This window comes from Polistes canadensis, unplaced genomic scaffold (assembly GCF_001313835.1).
Source record: "Polistes canadensis isolate GaletaPanama2010 unplaced genomic scaffold, ASM131383v1 scaffold_55, whole genome shotgun sequence".
In the NCBI taxonomy this organism is placed as follows: domain Eukaryota; kingdom Metazoa; phylum Arthropoda; class Insecta; order Hymenoptera; family Vespidae; genus Polistes; species Polistes canadensis.
Genome location: NW_014569602.1, coordinates 848,464 through 864,546, shown reverse-complemented (window position 1 = coordinate 864,546; position 16,083 = coordinate 848,464). Strand labels below are relative to the sequence as shown.

Below are 16,083 nucleotides of genomic sequence, written 5' to 3'. Positions count from 1 at the left end.
TACAAGCATTAATAACTTATTCCTTGATTAATATTCTTATTCTTTATCTTGTTTAGATTAGAAGTGAATGATGAACGAACAGAGAACACAACGAATAAGAAGAACCTGAAGTGTTGAAATGACATACATTGAAATGTATTTTGAAATACAGTGAGAACTGTCAAGATGTAAAACACCAATTACTTATTCAATATGACTTTATCTTATGTATTGATTTTGATAAAAAGACACGTAGCAATTCTCATTGGTTCCATTGGAAAATAAATGACCCGATAAAATTTGTTACCTTTTTTCGTGGTTTCGCGGTCTCGCGCAGAACGAATCCCGTGGAAATTTTCACTTTCTCGTGCGGTAAAGAATTCGAAGGGAAACTCTGATCCCCCTTTGTACGTTGTATACGATCTCTACGTTATGTAACATTTTTACAAACCGAGTTTCCTCTTCCTACAATTCTCATTGTCAGATATTCCGATATATCCTGAGCCTATTCTACAATATTTCGTGTCTTTTCATCGAGAGTTTATTTTCATTTTCTATATGTTTGTATTTATCTCAATTAAGAACTTTTGTTTTCTCTTAATTGTTCACCGTCACGGTTGACAATAATTATATGTTAGACGTAATGCGAATATGTGTCGTCGTGTACAAGACCGTTACGTTCACTGACCGAGAACTGCACCGGGTCTCTTACTGTTGATTACAAAAGTCACGCAGTTTCGCACTTTCTTTTAAATATATTGTATCCTTTGGGAATATTTTTTCAATTTTTTTCTTCTTTTCTTTATTCCAACAAGATAATTACCAAATTCTTTCTAATTCCATGTTCTTATAATATAAATTTGTTGTCCTTGAGCTTAGAATTGCCACAAAAAGTACAATATGCCCTCACTGCCCTCAATATGCCCTGATGAATTTTCTAATTGTTAAGATTTATATGGGTAAAGTAAAGAAAAAATGATGAAGTATCCTGTCATGAAGCGCAGCCAAAAGTTAACTACTTTTTTCATGAAAGAAGTTAGTTTTGCTGTGGTAGCAGCAAGTGTACAATCAACAGTATGTCTTCATATGTATATTCAGTATGTCTACTTATGCAGATATATATGTTAGAGATTGAGAAATGACTTATTTCGGTTACTGCAGGTTTTCTACAATCTAATATAAAAATGCATCTCCGAATAAAAAAAGAAGCTTTCTTCTCTCGAACGATTAAATAAAACTATTTAAATACATTTCAAAATGAATATCTAATCAAGTTAATGTTCTCAATAAACGTCTAAATATTTTCTTGTATCGTTTATATATAAAAGATCACGATACGAGGATGCAGGAGAATGTGTAAAAATAGTTGGATAAATCGATGAAAAAATTTCAAGGTAAAGGTGTGTTGACCCTCCGGTTGTTTAATGCCAAGGTATGCAGTGAAACGAGTTAATAATTAATGCGACTAAATTCAATTTTAAATACGACTCGCTATTCGGTATTGACTCTCTCTCTCTCTCTCTCTCCCCCCCACCCCCACCCCTGTAAGCAGAGTGAAAGAAGAATGTATAAGAAAAAATAGGCGCTCACCTTTAAGTCGTTTCAGACGTGTTTTTTATCGGCTATATAAGAAGCCGATATTCAAATGAGTTTACACACACTATCGAAGGAGGTTTAATTTGAAGGATATAATATGAGCCTTTTCAGCGACACTATCGAATCGAAGAAAATCGTGGCTCACGGTGGCACGATCGAGAACCGACTAGACCGGTACCATTCCCATCGCGCCCGTAATATTCGACAACTTCCACCTCCTTTCTGCCTTCTGCTTTCTGCCTTCTGCCTTCTGCCTTCTGCCAATCCATGGAAATGTTTCCAGAGACTGCAAATGGAAGGTATGCTTGTTCTATCCTTTACGAACTTACTACGTGGACGGAATTTCATTTCTTGCCTCGCGGTTTTTTCATCTTTTTCATTACGATGTCTTCGATTCCAAATACGATTGAAAACGTTCACAACTTATAATGTATTGCACAATACTTTTATGATCGATTTGGAAATTATTTATATCAACGATCACTTGCCGATATTCATTTTTCTCTTTATCGTTAGATACTCACATTTTTGGTTTTATTAATATATCATATCTACTAATCTCTCTGACCTGAGATGAGAATTTTTCAAACACGACTATGTAATAAAATAATGTAATGTAATATATCTAAACAATTCGTGGAAAAGTTGGTGGGAAAGTTTCAAGACCGCTGTTATATACATATCGACGAGTTTATTTTGCTTACAATCATTCAAAAACGAAATATTAGTAGCAGAAATATCTTAAGGAGAATGTATATAGTAGCAATATGTATATAGATGAAAGTTACATTACGATTGTGTCAGTGAAATATTCATTATGCCCGCGGATTCTTTTTCGGCGACTGGATGATTTAACATACTTTTATTATGCTCCAGGCAATAATACTACGGATTTGGAAAGATCCGTTCGAGACACGAGCGAGCATCTGCTAATCAAAAATTCACATTGAATAAATATATAAATCGCGAAAAGAAAATACTTTAATCGATTGAAAACATTTCGTTCTACGATTTCGTCAATATCGTTTAATTTTAAGTAATAAATCGTACCTATTAACTATCTCGTAGAACAATCATAAACAATATAATTAATAATGTGAAAAACGTTAATTCCATATATATATATGCATAATTAAAGTTACATTTGTGACCTACTGTAAAACATAAGGCGGATAAAAAATAATGCTTAAATAATAATGTCTTTCAGTTATTTAATACTCGTATAATAATATATAATATAATACACAGCCTAATATTGAGAAAAAAGCAATAACGAGCTAAATCTAAGGGTTTTACCCTATTACGTAAAAAATGAAGATGATATATCTCTATGAAGGGAAAAAAAAAGAAAAGTATCGAATAAACTCTGTTATTTAACGTTTGTCTACAAAATAAGCATCTCTCTTTTTTCAAATGGTACAGAAGAGAGGAAAATGAATTACGATCAAGAGGCAAGTAAAAAAAATATAGCTCATAGCCATTATCCTTGAATTTCTTTTTATAATTTCATTATAATTGGGGGAGAAAGAAAAGAAACTAACAAATTATTATAATTTTTGATCGAATCTTCTCATAAACGATCGCAACTTGTTTTTGCATATGCATTTTCGCGTTTACTGCACAAGGAAAAGGTAAAATACGAAATATGAAAATATGTAATAAAATCAACAGAACAATCAAGATCGTATAGGAAAGAATTTAATTTCTGATTTGATAATATAAAAATATTATTCCTCTCCACGAGTAAAGAAAAAAGGAAAAAAAAATCGGCATTTTCCTAGTAGAAAAAATGTTAGAAAATGCAGTATGCGTGCGCAAGTAAGGAAATCTTTGTAAAATGGTAATATAATCGCGTGAGCTTCGACGATGACGGACTTCCGTCGGAGTTTGACGTCAGAGTTTGACGTCAGAGTTTGACGTCAGAATTTAACGTAAGAGTTTGACGTTGGAGTTACATTAATGCGAATTTATGTTACATTAAATGCAAATATTCATTCTACTTTCTTAATTCGTAACTGCAAGAGTCCCGCTAAAACGCTCGTGAAACCGGCATTGTAGTCGAGCGTCACTTCCGTGTAAATATATTCTTCTCTATGATCTTGAAACTTGTCGGCCTCGTCGGGTCCAGATACCAAAGCACCGTAAAGTATTTGAGGATTAGGTTCTTGCCTATCGAATTCTGACCAGCCACAAGGCATTGGTTTGTCTGGACAGGAGGAAGCTGCGTGATGCGGCTGCGCAGGTGGATTATTTCCATATCCAACCACGTAACTTCTCCCTAATTCGTTATAAAAATGCATTAATTTATATATCATGAAACTTGTTGTTGTATTGACTTACCCTTGTTGCCTAACATATAGGAAATTTGGTCGGTTGCAAATTGACGATATTCCTGGGAATCACCGATATTGGGATAATCGGCAGCTTGCAGACAAACAAAGGCCACATTTGCAGCATGGCAAAGGGTACCGAATTTATCGATATATAATAACCCTTTGGGTGTACGCTTTTGTTGTCTAACGGAAAAATCGCAAAAAGCGCGCGCGGCATTTTGATATTCCGATTGGCCGGTCAGTTGAGCTAACAGAACCTAGAAAGCGGAATGGATGGCTGTGTGCCAATCGAATGATTAATTATCAACGCGGATCTTACCTGGACACCGGCAACCTTTTTATTATAGAAAAACTCGTTTGGCCTTTCTTTAAGATGAAAATGTTGATAATGATGCTCGGCATCCTCGAGGTACCTCGAGTCGTTGGTTGCTTTGAAGAGCCAAGCCGCGGCCCAAGCCAACTCATCCCCGTAATCTGTGCTTTCGTAATATTGCGCTGCTCCACGAATAGCACTGTGATAAAGCCCACGATATTTGTTAGCAAAATTATAAAGCTCTTTCGCATGCTTCAGACAACGTTCGCTGTAATCTGGATAAACGTTTTTGAAGACGATACTGGATGCTGCAAGTGACGCTGCAGTTTCCCCAGCTAAATCGGAACCTTCGTTAGAAAAATGTAGGACAATTAAGAAAATAATAATGACTAACTCGTACAACTCGTATTTAATAAACGTACCAGGATGATCAGGATCGATTTTGTAAACTGGCCTCGTTGTATTTAATTCTTCTGGTCTTCCCCAATACGCGTGATCGACGGAAAAGTCTCCGACTTGTCCGTAAAAGACATACTCGCTTACGTGGCATTTGATGAAATAGTCAGTAGCCCATTTAATAGCTTTGCGAATTTCGTCGAGTTGACCGGCCTCGACGTAAGCTTCCGGCCAACTAGCAGCTCCCCATGCTAAAAGGGTTGTCGTCGATGCCATTGTGAAACCAAATTTCACGAAATCACCAGCTGTCGATTATACGAGAAAAATATATTTACCAAATGATGCCCTAAATTTAAAAGAAAAAAAAATCACTTATAAATACTTACATATTTTAATAAGTCGATACTTAATATTGAAGAAAAATTGTAATCGTTTAGTTGTTAAATCTACGATTTGGAAGTTATTTTACTGACGTACACTATATTTATGTAAAGATACGCGTGTTAAGGTAAAAGCGATAATTGAATTTCAGTTAATCGCACGTTTCTTCGAATACGTCGACGAATGGGATAATATAAAAATTGGATCGCGTACTACTCACCGTCGTAATAACCACCCGTAAGATCCTCGCCATTGATTCCATGATCGGTCAACGCGGAGTCACCTCTCCAGGATATTCTGTTGTCTTCCGGAAGTTTACCAGATCGTTGCGCTTCGTAGAACAATAGAGAGAGCTCTAGAACTCGAGCGTAATCGCCCTCACCTTCGATTGGTTTCACGAAGGCCACCGCCGCCGGATTCCTGCCACCACCGCCGCCGCTCATCTTTGTAATCGAGGCCACGGATGTTATCGTTAAGGCCTGTAATAATTTCATTGTTTTTTATTATACGACCATTTAACCCGATAAATATTATTTATATCATTACACTCTAATCACATCGAGTTTCTTTCCTATATGTGTCGGTAATTATAATATACATATATTAAGGCAAGATTTGATATCGATAGATGTTGTGTTAGGTAATAAATCATAACGTTTGTTCGTCTTTAAAATATGCGCCAGCTATCTCCCTCCCTTCCTCCTTCTTTGCAGTTCAAAGCGTTGACATTTTTTCAGCTGTCCAAGACGACACGTGCCTTGTCTCTTTCGAAAGAAACTCTACGTGTTCTTTCCAATGGGGTTTCATCGCAATACCCTTCTTCGAATAACAAGCGATGCGTTTTACCTGCGATTTTATCGAAGTCAAAAAAACACCTTACCACGGTTTGTACAAACTGAATATCTCTTTCGACAAGCTCGTTGGAACCGATTCTCTTTATTATCGAGTGCTAGGAATTTGCCTTTATTATCAATTAAATGGATAATCACATTTTATTTTTCAAACAAATGATTATTATGTATTTAGAAAATAATGATACATCTGTTGGTAGTGTTTCCATTATTTTTCATAACTTCGATGCCGATTTTAACCCAATGAATTCGTCAATACTATTTTCCATCTTTTCAATTATAGTACATTACTATGAATAGTAATGTTATACGGAATTATAACATTTTTCTTATAATATTTTATCGTGTTTTATATTTGACACACAAGTTTCATCGCAAGGGATATATATTACAGAGTTTAGTTTCGTAAAAGTTTGATTTTCTGAACGCCGGAAGACTCTTTCTCGTCGCATTAAGATTCCTCGAGGAAAGAGGAAAAGAAAAAGAGTACAGCACTATATGAGTTAAGGACGGTATTTGCGGAAGGTGTTGGCGTTTGTCATACAGAAGAATTTCTTAGAAGAAGTAAACGTTCGTGAAAGTTGTACGAGAGATATATAGATAGATCTCACCTACGTTTTCAACTCACAACTTATACGCATAATTCTTTCTTCTTTACATCCCATTAAAATTCTTTATTTACAGAAATAATATATAATAATCTCTCCTTCCATTTTCTTTTATATAGACAAATTTACATTTGGAATCTTTCATTTGTTATTAATCAATAATATAATCAAGAGATCAAAATGAACAAAATTAAAATTTCAGCATAATTATTGGGCAGTTATGTGTGAGAAAGAAAAGAGGAAAGAAAAAAAAAGGAAGAGAGAAAGAAAAGAGACTGAGGTGGGAACCGGAAGTCGTCACCTATCTTTTATTTCCGTTCGTGGTTATCACACACAATGAAAAATGAATATAATACCTTATTGTATAGATAAGATAAATATTTGACAGTAGAGTCTCTCCGTATAACGCGTATAACGTGTCAAAGATATTGCAAATATTATTTTCATGTTACACGATTCTTCCTCGTACGACCCGAAATTTCTTCCTCGAACTCGAGTTTATAAAACGCAACATGTTAACCGCGCGTCATCAAATAAAAAATCTAACAAAGAATAATATCTAATTTCCTTCCCGAAATCTCTTAGAAGAAATCAAACTCACCGTGGCGCACGCGAAGATGATTTTGATCTTCATTTTCTATCTCTCTCTCGCTGTATCCTTTCGTATGACTTCCTCGTTCCTACGATGTTTGAATAAATCTCTGCATAATCGCTACTACTTCCTGACGTTGGTTCCATTCGAAGTCAACAACGACTTCGACTCATCTTCTCATCTTCTCATCGGATGAATTTTTCTTCTTCTTCTTATCTTCTTATATATAGGTAAAAACACTAGAAAAGCACTACAAGTCGCATCTATTCGAAAGAAGCCCGATAAAATAATCGATTGGAATCAATCAAATTTGGATCAATGGAAAGTTAATTTCGTTGAAAGTTCAAAATCAATTGTATTATTTGTATAAAGATGCTATTTTCCTCTCTTTCCCTCTCTTTCTTCTTATTAGAGCATACTATTATTCTCCTTTATATCACTTTACGATGATAAATCCGTTCTTAGTTTCTTACCGTCAGTCTTGGTGTTCATTTTTCAGTAATGTATTTCAGTAAGGAATACACGCAGCCCGCGTAAGTAGATAATATTAAAAATACATCTAGAAATATAAACTAAATCTCTATAAGTGGGCGTGAATCGTTGAATGGGGAAAACCCATTAATGATCAATATGTTTCGAGTACGACGATGAGGACGGTGCGTCGATTCATGTCGATATAGGATAGAAAGGAAAAAGGTAATTATTATTCGATTAATTTATCTATTGGCCAAATAATATTTCCAAGTAATACATGGAATAAAATAACAAAAGAATTTATCTTGCGAAGAATGAAGTAGAGCAAAGGATGATTGCCGCGGAACGAACTCACGCGTACGATGACCCACGTTCGAAAATATGAATTGCTTAAATGAATTTGCTTAAAGCAAATCGTTAATCGCAAGTCGTTAATCGCAAGTCGTTAATCGCAAGTCGTTAATCGCAAGTCGTTATCTCGCTTGTTTTGCCTTTCACACTTCACTTTTTACACTTTACACTTTTTCACCTAAATCCTTTTTTGACGATTGGCTAATGAGAGAGAGAGAGAGAGAGAGAGAGAGAGAGAGAGAACAGAAAGCTAATCCCGACTTTTGTTAATTTGGAGATAAACGAAATAGGATTAGATTTGTACTGTAGGATAATTTTCGTCGTCGTTGTTTGATTCGTCGATTCGTTCTTCTTGGCCGTTATTAGTCATCGAATAAAACGATTTACATGCATGAAGCGTACTCGGCTCTTTGCCGCGTCTTCTTCGTCAAGTCAACGATACGCGATCTTATGTCGTAGTAGGTTATTCTTTGTTAAAAGATTTCCAAATTGAAAAAACGTTAGGAAACGTTTGTAGAAACGGTAGGCGTTGATCAGCGAATCCGAATAATTCATCGATTAACTTAGCGAGTATTCTGATTGACTGACTTACTGACTGACTGACTGACTACCAGCGCGAGTGGACGATCATCGTACTCGTTACCCAAAGGATGCGGCGGAGGTGGGGACGAGTCTTCTGGAAAGGAGAGGAGGAGAGGACTCCCTACGTAAAAGCTGACTTTTCATATATACGAGAAAATAAAATGTCTTTCTTATTCCTATCCTTATATTTGGTATCTTATCTGTAAGATATCTATCGTAATTATATGTATGTCGAATGAAACGTATGCGTGCAACGTTTCAAATTTATCGACAAATTCGACTCGGGGGGAGATAATTATGCATCGGTCTTGATAACACCTCGATCTTTTCAAAACAACGGTATCGGGTTACTCTTGTTAATTGCGTCTTCTATAATATTAAAATAAATTTCCTTGAACGATCACTCTTGGAATCATTTCTCTCGATATTTCTTATGTTAGAAAATAAGAAAATAAAAACAAAAAGAAAAGAGACACAAATATGATATTTACGATTTACACGCATTTTTGTGTGGATTTTTCTAACGAACGAATCTAATTAATTAAATATTTTCCAAAATCGATTATATTTAACGATTATATTTATATATTATAAAAAAGATATTCAATCGATAGAAAAATAAACTATAACATGCAAAGCATGCTTCCTTAACGTAATTACATTGACTATTATTCGAAGGGCAATTACTTGATAAGTTTAGGACGAGCAACGAATATATCGTTAGCATGATCGATCATTAGTTCCAAGGATTCGTTCGCGATGATCTCAATCGATCGTTAATTGTCGGAAAGATCCATCGATACCAAAAATATCGTCGTGAGTCTTTGGTTTGCCTGGACGTAATGCTTCATTTGCTATGACTGATTCTTGTGCAGCGAACCACGGTCCGTATTCTTCTAATTTTTTAATCCAAGCGTCTATAAATGAAAATAAAACAAAGTAATCGAATAAAAAGGGGCAAAAAGATCAAGGAAAGATGCACATATATATATCTCGAATATTTCAATGAATATTGAAAATAATAATGTTGATAATAGCGTATACCATGTATCGGTTGAATAGGTCCAGCATCGCCACCGTATTCGGTAGGTAAAATTTCCCTAGGTACATACTCGTAAAGAGTTTCCATTTTGCTATGCGTAAAAATACGATTCCGTATCTTTTCCTTCAAAAAAGGTTTAACAAAGTTAACGATGGTATCGACGAACGGTGTGATATTCACTGCATGTATTTGCTTCAATTTCACAGGATATGCCTCTTGAACGCAAACGAGAAATTTCTTGATGAGCGTTGGAGTGAACTTGGCGAAATGTGCCGGTGTTGCAACGCTCGCATCAAAAATATAAATATCACCGGCTACACCGTGAAGTTCTTCTTTCAGACGAATATCTCCTATCATCATCACTAATTTCATTAAATTAGCTGCATTCGTTGGTATTATATCTTTCCTTTTTCCATTCATTATTATAACTCTACATCCGTCTTTCGTTAAGCCTGGCAATGGTGGAAAATGTCTGGAAATAATTATAATGTAAATAATTGTATTTGCCTCGTAAGAGAGAAAAGAGCATCGAGAAATGATCGGAATATTAAATGATCGGAATATTAAATATAATATATTGGTGAGTATTTACACTAGACTGGCTGGTGTTTTTAACTCCTGCTGCGTGATGTCGCGATTATCGAAGAACTCGGGAACAGCTCCTCGCATCGTGAAATACATGTCGAGTTTCCTTTTGCATTTTTCCAAAGAAAATTTACATCCACGGAGAAACGTCATTAACAATTGGTCGTCTAAGAAAAACAATAAATCAAATAAATATAATCAAAAGCGATTCTCCCTCTATTCGAGGTTTCTTTTTATGAATAACTTTTCGTCACAAGAAATATACTTTTATACCATCGATTTCAGGTAAATGTGGCTGTTTGGCTAGCCATTCCTTGATCATCTTCAAATCATTATCTCGAGTCGTTACATTTTCATTCAGTTGTGACCTAATTAATTTTGACATCTCATCCTTCGGTTGTATTAGTAACATCTGCGAAAAAAAGAGCATTTCTTGCGTTAGGATTATCGTTAATTGTAACTTATCTACGATATAAATGGATCTGGACATAAATGGATAATGGAAATACGGTAATAATATTGTAGTTATTTCCTCGACAGTAATACTAATCATTTTGAAACGAAAGTAGCCCTGACGTGACCTTGACGAAGCCCTGACGAGGCCTAGACGAGACCCTGACGAAATGATCTAACAAGATGTTTTTTTGAAAATAAATTCTTCGAAAAAGGCGAATGCCATTATATTTCGACACAGCTACGATTTTCAGCGATTTGGTTGCGCGCCATAATTTAACTAACATCAATTTATTCGCGCTTTATTGTTATAAGCGTAATGCGTAATAATATACTATAACATTGGTTGCGCAAGTGAGTACTATAACGCTTATGTGAGAAATTATTGCTGACCAAGTCAGCTTGCTCAACCCTAACTTTCTCCTGACTTGTCATGGCTCACGAAGTAGGAGACTTTTACTCTAACTAACTTCATTAAATGCACCTTTATATGTGCATATCTCTAATATGGGAAAACACGACAATTTTTGTTCTCCTCCTTTTAACTTTTGTTTTTCTTCTTTTCAAAATTAACGCAAACGTCGATTAAGAACTTGACCGAGATCTGACCAAGAGATTCTAATACCGCGTAAATCATTATTTTTGTTTTATTTCCGATGGCATATTGAATCATAGAGATCAACAAAAAGACGCTAATTTAAGATTTATGCGATTGAAAAATGTTTCCATTAGCGTTAAACAAATGTATCTGGCGTATTCATAGATGAAATGAAAGGTCGTCAAAAAATGTAATCTTGCCAAACTATTATAAATGATGAAATTTGAAATTAGGCAATAGAAAGGTATTCGAAAAATCTTTCATAGTTACGAAGAAAATGACCTATTTCCATTTACATTTTCGAGCGTATGCTTGGTAACTCATTTAGAATATAGATATTATTTACAGATCTATATTACATATAGATGTGTAATATATCAAAGATACTAAACGACGAGTAGTACTATCTACTCATTAATAATAGTAATTAAATGACTCGGTGAATGAAAATTCCATTAAAATAAATGATTAACATGTGCGTCATGCCTCGATAAAATAAAATATGCCTTTATAGTAAAAAATACTCACCTTTTATCTTGCGTATATACCGCGAGGTAACCGATATAACAGGAGCACTGACTTTCAAGCGTTTAGTTTGGGAAAGGGATTGAAAGAAATATGAGAATTCGTGGTGCTAGCACGTCCAAGAGATTCTATACGAACGACGGAGTAGGATAACCTAACTCTTGGACCGGTTCTCCTTTATATCGTGCTATACCCCACTCTTTCTCTCTACTTAACAACTCTCGATCCACGAGAGTTTTTCATTACGTTATCGTGCAATTAAAAAATGCTGTATTTACAATTTTTCTTTATTTCGATTCATTCATTTGGATTCATCGTTGGATTCCCTTCTCTCGAAAAGCCCGAAAAAAAAAACAAAAAACTCTGCAGCAGTATACAAATAATCCTATACTCGATTGGAATAAAACGAAATAATATTAATAATCAAATTATCGAATATATAAAAGAGAAGCAGTAGTGTACTAATAAAAGGTACCAATAAAGCTACTATTCTGATCGTTACTACAAACTCCGATGTAAATTCCTAATATCTAATATCAAAACTTTCAAGACATTTGAAAGACATTTTTTTCCAAACTAATTTTTTCTCTTATCTCTTATTAATTTTAACGTGTAATATATTTTGGATTTATTTATATAATACAATGCCAGCAAGTTGCAAGGCCAGGAATTATTGATACATTTGGAAAATTGATTGCATACGTAAGCTCGTTATTGCAATAGATTTCAAATATATAATCTTTATTATGTTTTTTACCACAGTAAAAATAAAACAATGTAGTGATAATAAGAAACATGTTGAAATAATTATTTGTTATATAAATAATTTCAAGGACATAGAGGCAACATTCTAATGAAATCAGGCGATCGGTTACAGATGATAAAGATAAATACCGTTGACGATAACTTGACATCGATACCAATCATCTTTTTTCCGTCATCTCTATCTATCTTTCTTTCTTAAATTACCATAACGATATGGTATAGAGTGTGCAATATATATTATAGTATAACGCAACGTCTTTCATTATATTTTTCATTACTTTCATTATTTTTTTTTTTTTTTATGAAAAAAGACGCGATGCACCCGTATTACGGGGTAGTTTTAAGGAACGTTTTCAATCACTTGGTATCTGTACCCAACTAACAGCATAATAAATGTCACTATTTGCACGATTCGCTTTATTTTCTTTCTACAAAATCATTGGATGATCGAGAATTTGGTCTTATTGTTAGTCAGAAAGGGGTTGCGTTAACTCGATATGACGAAAGGTGAATTCACGTGTGTAGAAAACCGTAAGATCGTAACGAGCGATTGTGTAATTGTATGAAATTGCTTTTAAGTGAGGTAACAAAAATAAAAAGTATTATGATATCGATGTTTATTTGCTTGCGTACATTGAACTCTTGGACGAATTACGGTAACGCTTCGATGTTATTCCTTAACATTTACTTGCAATCAGTTACAATATATATATTTATGTATATAATTATGTGTTGTAATGAATTATTTATTCAGAAAATTTCCCTTATACACATTTTCCCGCATACACTTTCCCGTTCGAAGCAACGCCAAATTTGTACAAAATAACTAAACATCGAGCCTTGAAAATGATTATTACCTTAACCTCATCTCTTCTATGACGAATTGAGAGTCATCAAAGCGATCAAATACATCAGCGTGCAAATAAACATATCAAATTTATTAAATGTGATATAAGACGTGCCCGATATGTCGATCTTTTTCGATAGAGTATCGTTTAAAAATCTCTTCGATATATTTTCCTATAAAAAGAAAATAAAAGAAAAGATAGAGATTATTAGAGATCGATATTATTATCTAAGCAATTTGGTTTGCATAATGGTATTAACATTTTCCGAAAATTGTGATCCACTCGTGTCTCGAACAATTCTAATTGGAATATCATGAAAATGTTGATTCGCATTGCGACAATCTTGCTTCTGACAAGAACGACTTAAGAGACTTTTAATGATATCTGCAAGTTCTTTAATCGTACGTATACGATCAAGAGTCGAAGCTTCTGGTCCATTGGCAAAATATGACGCATGCTTGATATCCTTCGAGCATAATTCTGTCACGACGACGAGCGTATCGGATGGAGAGATCTGAAATGAAAAACAAAACATCGTAAATAAAGCGTTCATTGTAAGGAAATAAGGAAAGAAAGATATTGACTTGGTAATGCAAGAGATCCATCACAGAGGTAAGCTCGTTTCCCGGGATTACAAGTGCCAGCATGTAACCTTTGTCACCTGAGACTATTTTTAGATTTTTCATTGTTCCATCGACCAAGTCAATATAATTCGTTGGTAAAGACGAAGATTCTTGAAAGGAAAACTCATCGTCCATTTTATTGGTGGATCCATTTAAAGAATCGATCATAGCACGAAATAAAGCTGTTTTAATCTTGGTAAATAAATCGAACACGTCCCATATATTGCCATTACTCGAAACATCTTTCTGATAATACTTTTCTAAATCCGTATAATTTCCTTTTTGCGAATCCAGCGAACGTAATGAATCATTACGTAGCGATTCACTCTTATAAACTCGTTCTACTTCGTTCGAGATGTTTTTGTTCGATTGACCTTTTTTCGCAATATTCGCAGCAGCTCCTTCGACATCGGATACGAAGGGAATGGAGAAATTGATAGCTGACAGAACACCTAAATTATGATATTTATAAATTATAATTATGATAACGTATCAATATAAATATGAAAGTATCGCGATTGAAAATAGTCACAATATTCGAATATTAAATGATTTCAATTGTGAAAAATCTACTATTAATTTTGACTTATACTCTTATCATAACCGGGGACAGCAGAAATATACGTATAACTTACTAATCGTCATATCTTTAACTCGACGAGCCCAAATCAATAATTCAGATACCCGTGAACGTAATGTTTGCTGACATTCGCATTCGTCCTCCTTTATTCCAGATATTCCCAGAAATTCGTTCAATTCTATTTTTACAGGTCCGTTCCCTTCCTGATTGTCGATCTAATCAAAATCAGTGGAAATAGTAATATTAGTAGGATAGTACATTGGTCATTTGAAATGATTTCAAATGTTCCTACTTCTAAATATCCGTGTACTGGAAACGAATGAATTTTCTCGAAATGATACCAAAACTCGTCTCTTATTTTTCCAGTCGTGTCAACGAGAGTCAAGACAACGTTTCTCAGAACGTTCTTGGACAAAGCCATGCTAGAGTTATGTTCCAAAAAACTAGTGTTAGGTTTAATCGCGAACAGTTCTTCCGAATTTTTTAAACTTGTCTCCAATATCTTTTTACGTTGAATTTCCTTCGCGTGGTTTATAGTCATTTTTTCGTCAGACTTTGTCCCCAATCTAGCCAATTTAGCCACACGCACGCTATCGTTGTTCAGTATACTTTTGTGAGACACATTTCCAACAGAATTTAACGATTCTTCTGGTATTGTCAAGAAGGATGGAATACCTAGTAAAAAATCTATTTCTATTGAATGAAGTTATTTGTTCTTCAGGGAAAAAAGTGCATACCTGAACGACCGATCAAAAAGCAACTGGATTGAGAAAATATTGTAAAAACTCCAACGAGACAAACTAATAATAAACTAATTCTCAACATTTTAGTTTGCGAATAAGATTTCTCAAAGTTTCATACAATTGTCAGCTTTTCTCTCTTATCTCCATATAAGAAAATCCAAAAGAACAACGTTAAAATAAGTCAATTCCAAGAGCAACGGACAAATGACTCGCATCGGAGTTAAATTATTTTGTTTTTCCTTTCATGATTTTCGTCAAAAGCAATATGGTATTTTCGATAAATCTCGCGTTCGATTAAAATCGATTTTTAAAAATTAATTTTATACTTTGTATTATTTTTTACAATTGATGAGATTTATTCGACAAAGGTAATTCTAAAGGTATGTTCTAACGAAGTATGCAAATATAATTAAGGATTTGTCATTGAAGTCAGTTGGTCGGTAGCCTAGCTTCGTAATAGTACATTAACCTAAATAATAAAACATGTTCAACTGTGTACACTAGAATGGGGGTTATTCTGTGGCTCTCTTTTAGTCGATACGATGACATATTTCATGCCAGTATTACTTAGGTCATTCGAATTATCGTATTTTCTCCTATTCGCGTATGATTATTTTCAGTTGAAAGTTTCCTATCGAAATTAGTAGTCCATTTAAGTAAAACCACTTAAATATATGTATTACTTAAATATTGCCCAAATATCTCGTTGGGATGCAAAGAAATATAAATATATTGAATTCCGAGTTATATCAAAGTTTGACGCATAACAATATTTTCCGTGACGAGTGTTAAAACTTGAAAGAAAAAGAGTTGTATAAGAAGAAAAAGAAGAAGAAGAAGTTGTATTTCGTTGGTTCCGATGAAA

General features: G+C 34.3%; 3 protein-coding genes across 4 annotated transcripts; all 3 read right to left on the bottom strand.

The window, feature by feature from the left end:
* Positions 1–2,798: 2,798 nt before the first annotated feature.
* LOC106785701 (endoglucanase E-4-like) lies at positions 2,799–8,938 on the bottom strand. 2 transcript variants are annotated; one of them, XM_014746369.1, is made up of 7 exons: positions 7,523–7,547; positions 7,059–7,312; positions 5,219–5,477; positions 4,644–4,922; positions 4,228–4,568; positions 3,916–4,165; positions 2,799–3,853 (listed from the first exon to the last, which is right to left on the bottom strand). In XM_014746369.1, exons 2-7 carry the CDS (start codon positions 7,089–7,091, stop codon positions 3,567–3,569), a joined length of 1,449 nt encoding a protein of 482 aa, XP_014601855.1. In that variant the 5' UTR covers positions 7,092–7,312; positions 7,523–7,547; the 3' UTR covers positions 2,799–3,566. The 2 variants fall into 2 exon arrangements, with proteins under 2 accessions (XP_014601855.1, XP_014601854.1); XM_014746368.1 differs by having other exon boundaries at positions 7,059–8,938.
* Positions 8,939–9,010: 72 nt separating this feature from the next.
* On the bottom strand, positions 9,011–11,812 carry LOC106785703 (alpha-tocopherol transfer protein-like). The gene is made up of 5 exons (XM_014746372.1): positions 11,663–11,812; positions 10,357–10,495; positions 10,091–10,250; positions 9,501–9,970; positions 9,011–9,373 (listed from the first exon to the last, which is right to left on the bottom strand). The coding sequence occupies exons 2-5, from the start codon at positions 10,493–10,495 to the stop codon at positions 9,222–9,224; spliced, it is 921 nt and encodes a 306-aa protein (XP_014601858.1). The 5' UTR covers positions 11,663–11,812; the 3' UTR covers positions 9,011–9,221.
* Positions 11,813–13,058: 1,246 nt separating this feature from the next.
* LOC106785670 lies at positions 13,059–15,300 on the bottom strand. Its single transcript, XM_014746311.1, has 5 exons — positions 15,213–15,300; positions 14,768–15,150; positions 14,531–14,690; positions 13,857–14,347; positions 13,059–13,786 (listed from the first exon to the last, which is right to left on the bottom strand). The coding sequence occupies exons 1-5, from the start codon at positions 15,298–15,300 to the stop codon at positions 13,496–13,498; spliced, it is 1,413 nt and encodes a 470-aa protein (XP_014601797.1). The 3' UTR covers positions 13,059–13,495.
* Positions 15,301–16,083: the final 783 nt, after the last annotated feature.

What these genes read in the sequence shown, in the direction of transcription:
- LOC106785701 (XM_014746368.1), bottom strand. Translation starts at nt 7,091, where the DNA reads ATGAAGATCAAAATCATCTTCGCGTGCGCCACG. An exon ending in AAAAGGTTGCCGGTGTCCAG is followed by an intron (nt 4,166 to 4,227) that starts GTAAGATCCGCG and finishes TCCGCTTTCTAG; the next exon opens with GTTCTGTTAGCTCAACTGAC. An exon ending in CTATATGTTAGGCAACAAGG is followed by an intron (nt 3,854 to 3,915) that starts GTAAGTCAATAC and finishes ATAACGAATTAG; the next exon opens with GGAGAAGTTACGTGGTTGGA.
- LOC106785703 (XM_014746372.1), bottom strand. Translation starts at nt 10,495, where the DNA reads ATGTTACTAATACAACCGAAGGATGAGATGTCAAAATTAATTAGGTCA. An exon ending in ACATTTACCTGAAATCGATG is followed by an intron (nt 10,251 to 10,356) that starts GTATAAAAGTAT and finishes TGTTTTTCTTAG; the next exon opens with ACGACCAATTGTTAATGACG. An exon ending in ACCTATTCAACCGATACATG is followed by an intron (nt 9,374 to 9,500) that starts GTATACGCTATT and finishes TTTCATTTATAG; the next exon opens with ACGCTTGGATTAAAAAATTA.
- LOC106785670 (XM_014746311.1), bottom strand. Translation starts at nt 15,300, where the DNA reads ATGTTGAGAATTAGTTTATTATTAGTTTGTCTCGTTGGAGTTTTTACA. An exon ending in CTTTTTGATCGGTCGTTCAG is followed by an intron (nt 15,151 to 15,212) that starts GTATGCACTTTT and finishes ATTTTTTACTAG; the next exon opens with GTATTCCATCCTTCTTGACA. An exon ending in TGGATCTCTTGCATTACCAA is followed by an intron (nt 13,787 to 13,856) that starts GTCAATATCTTT and finishes TTTTCATTTCAG; the next exon opens with ATCTCTCCATCCGATACGCT.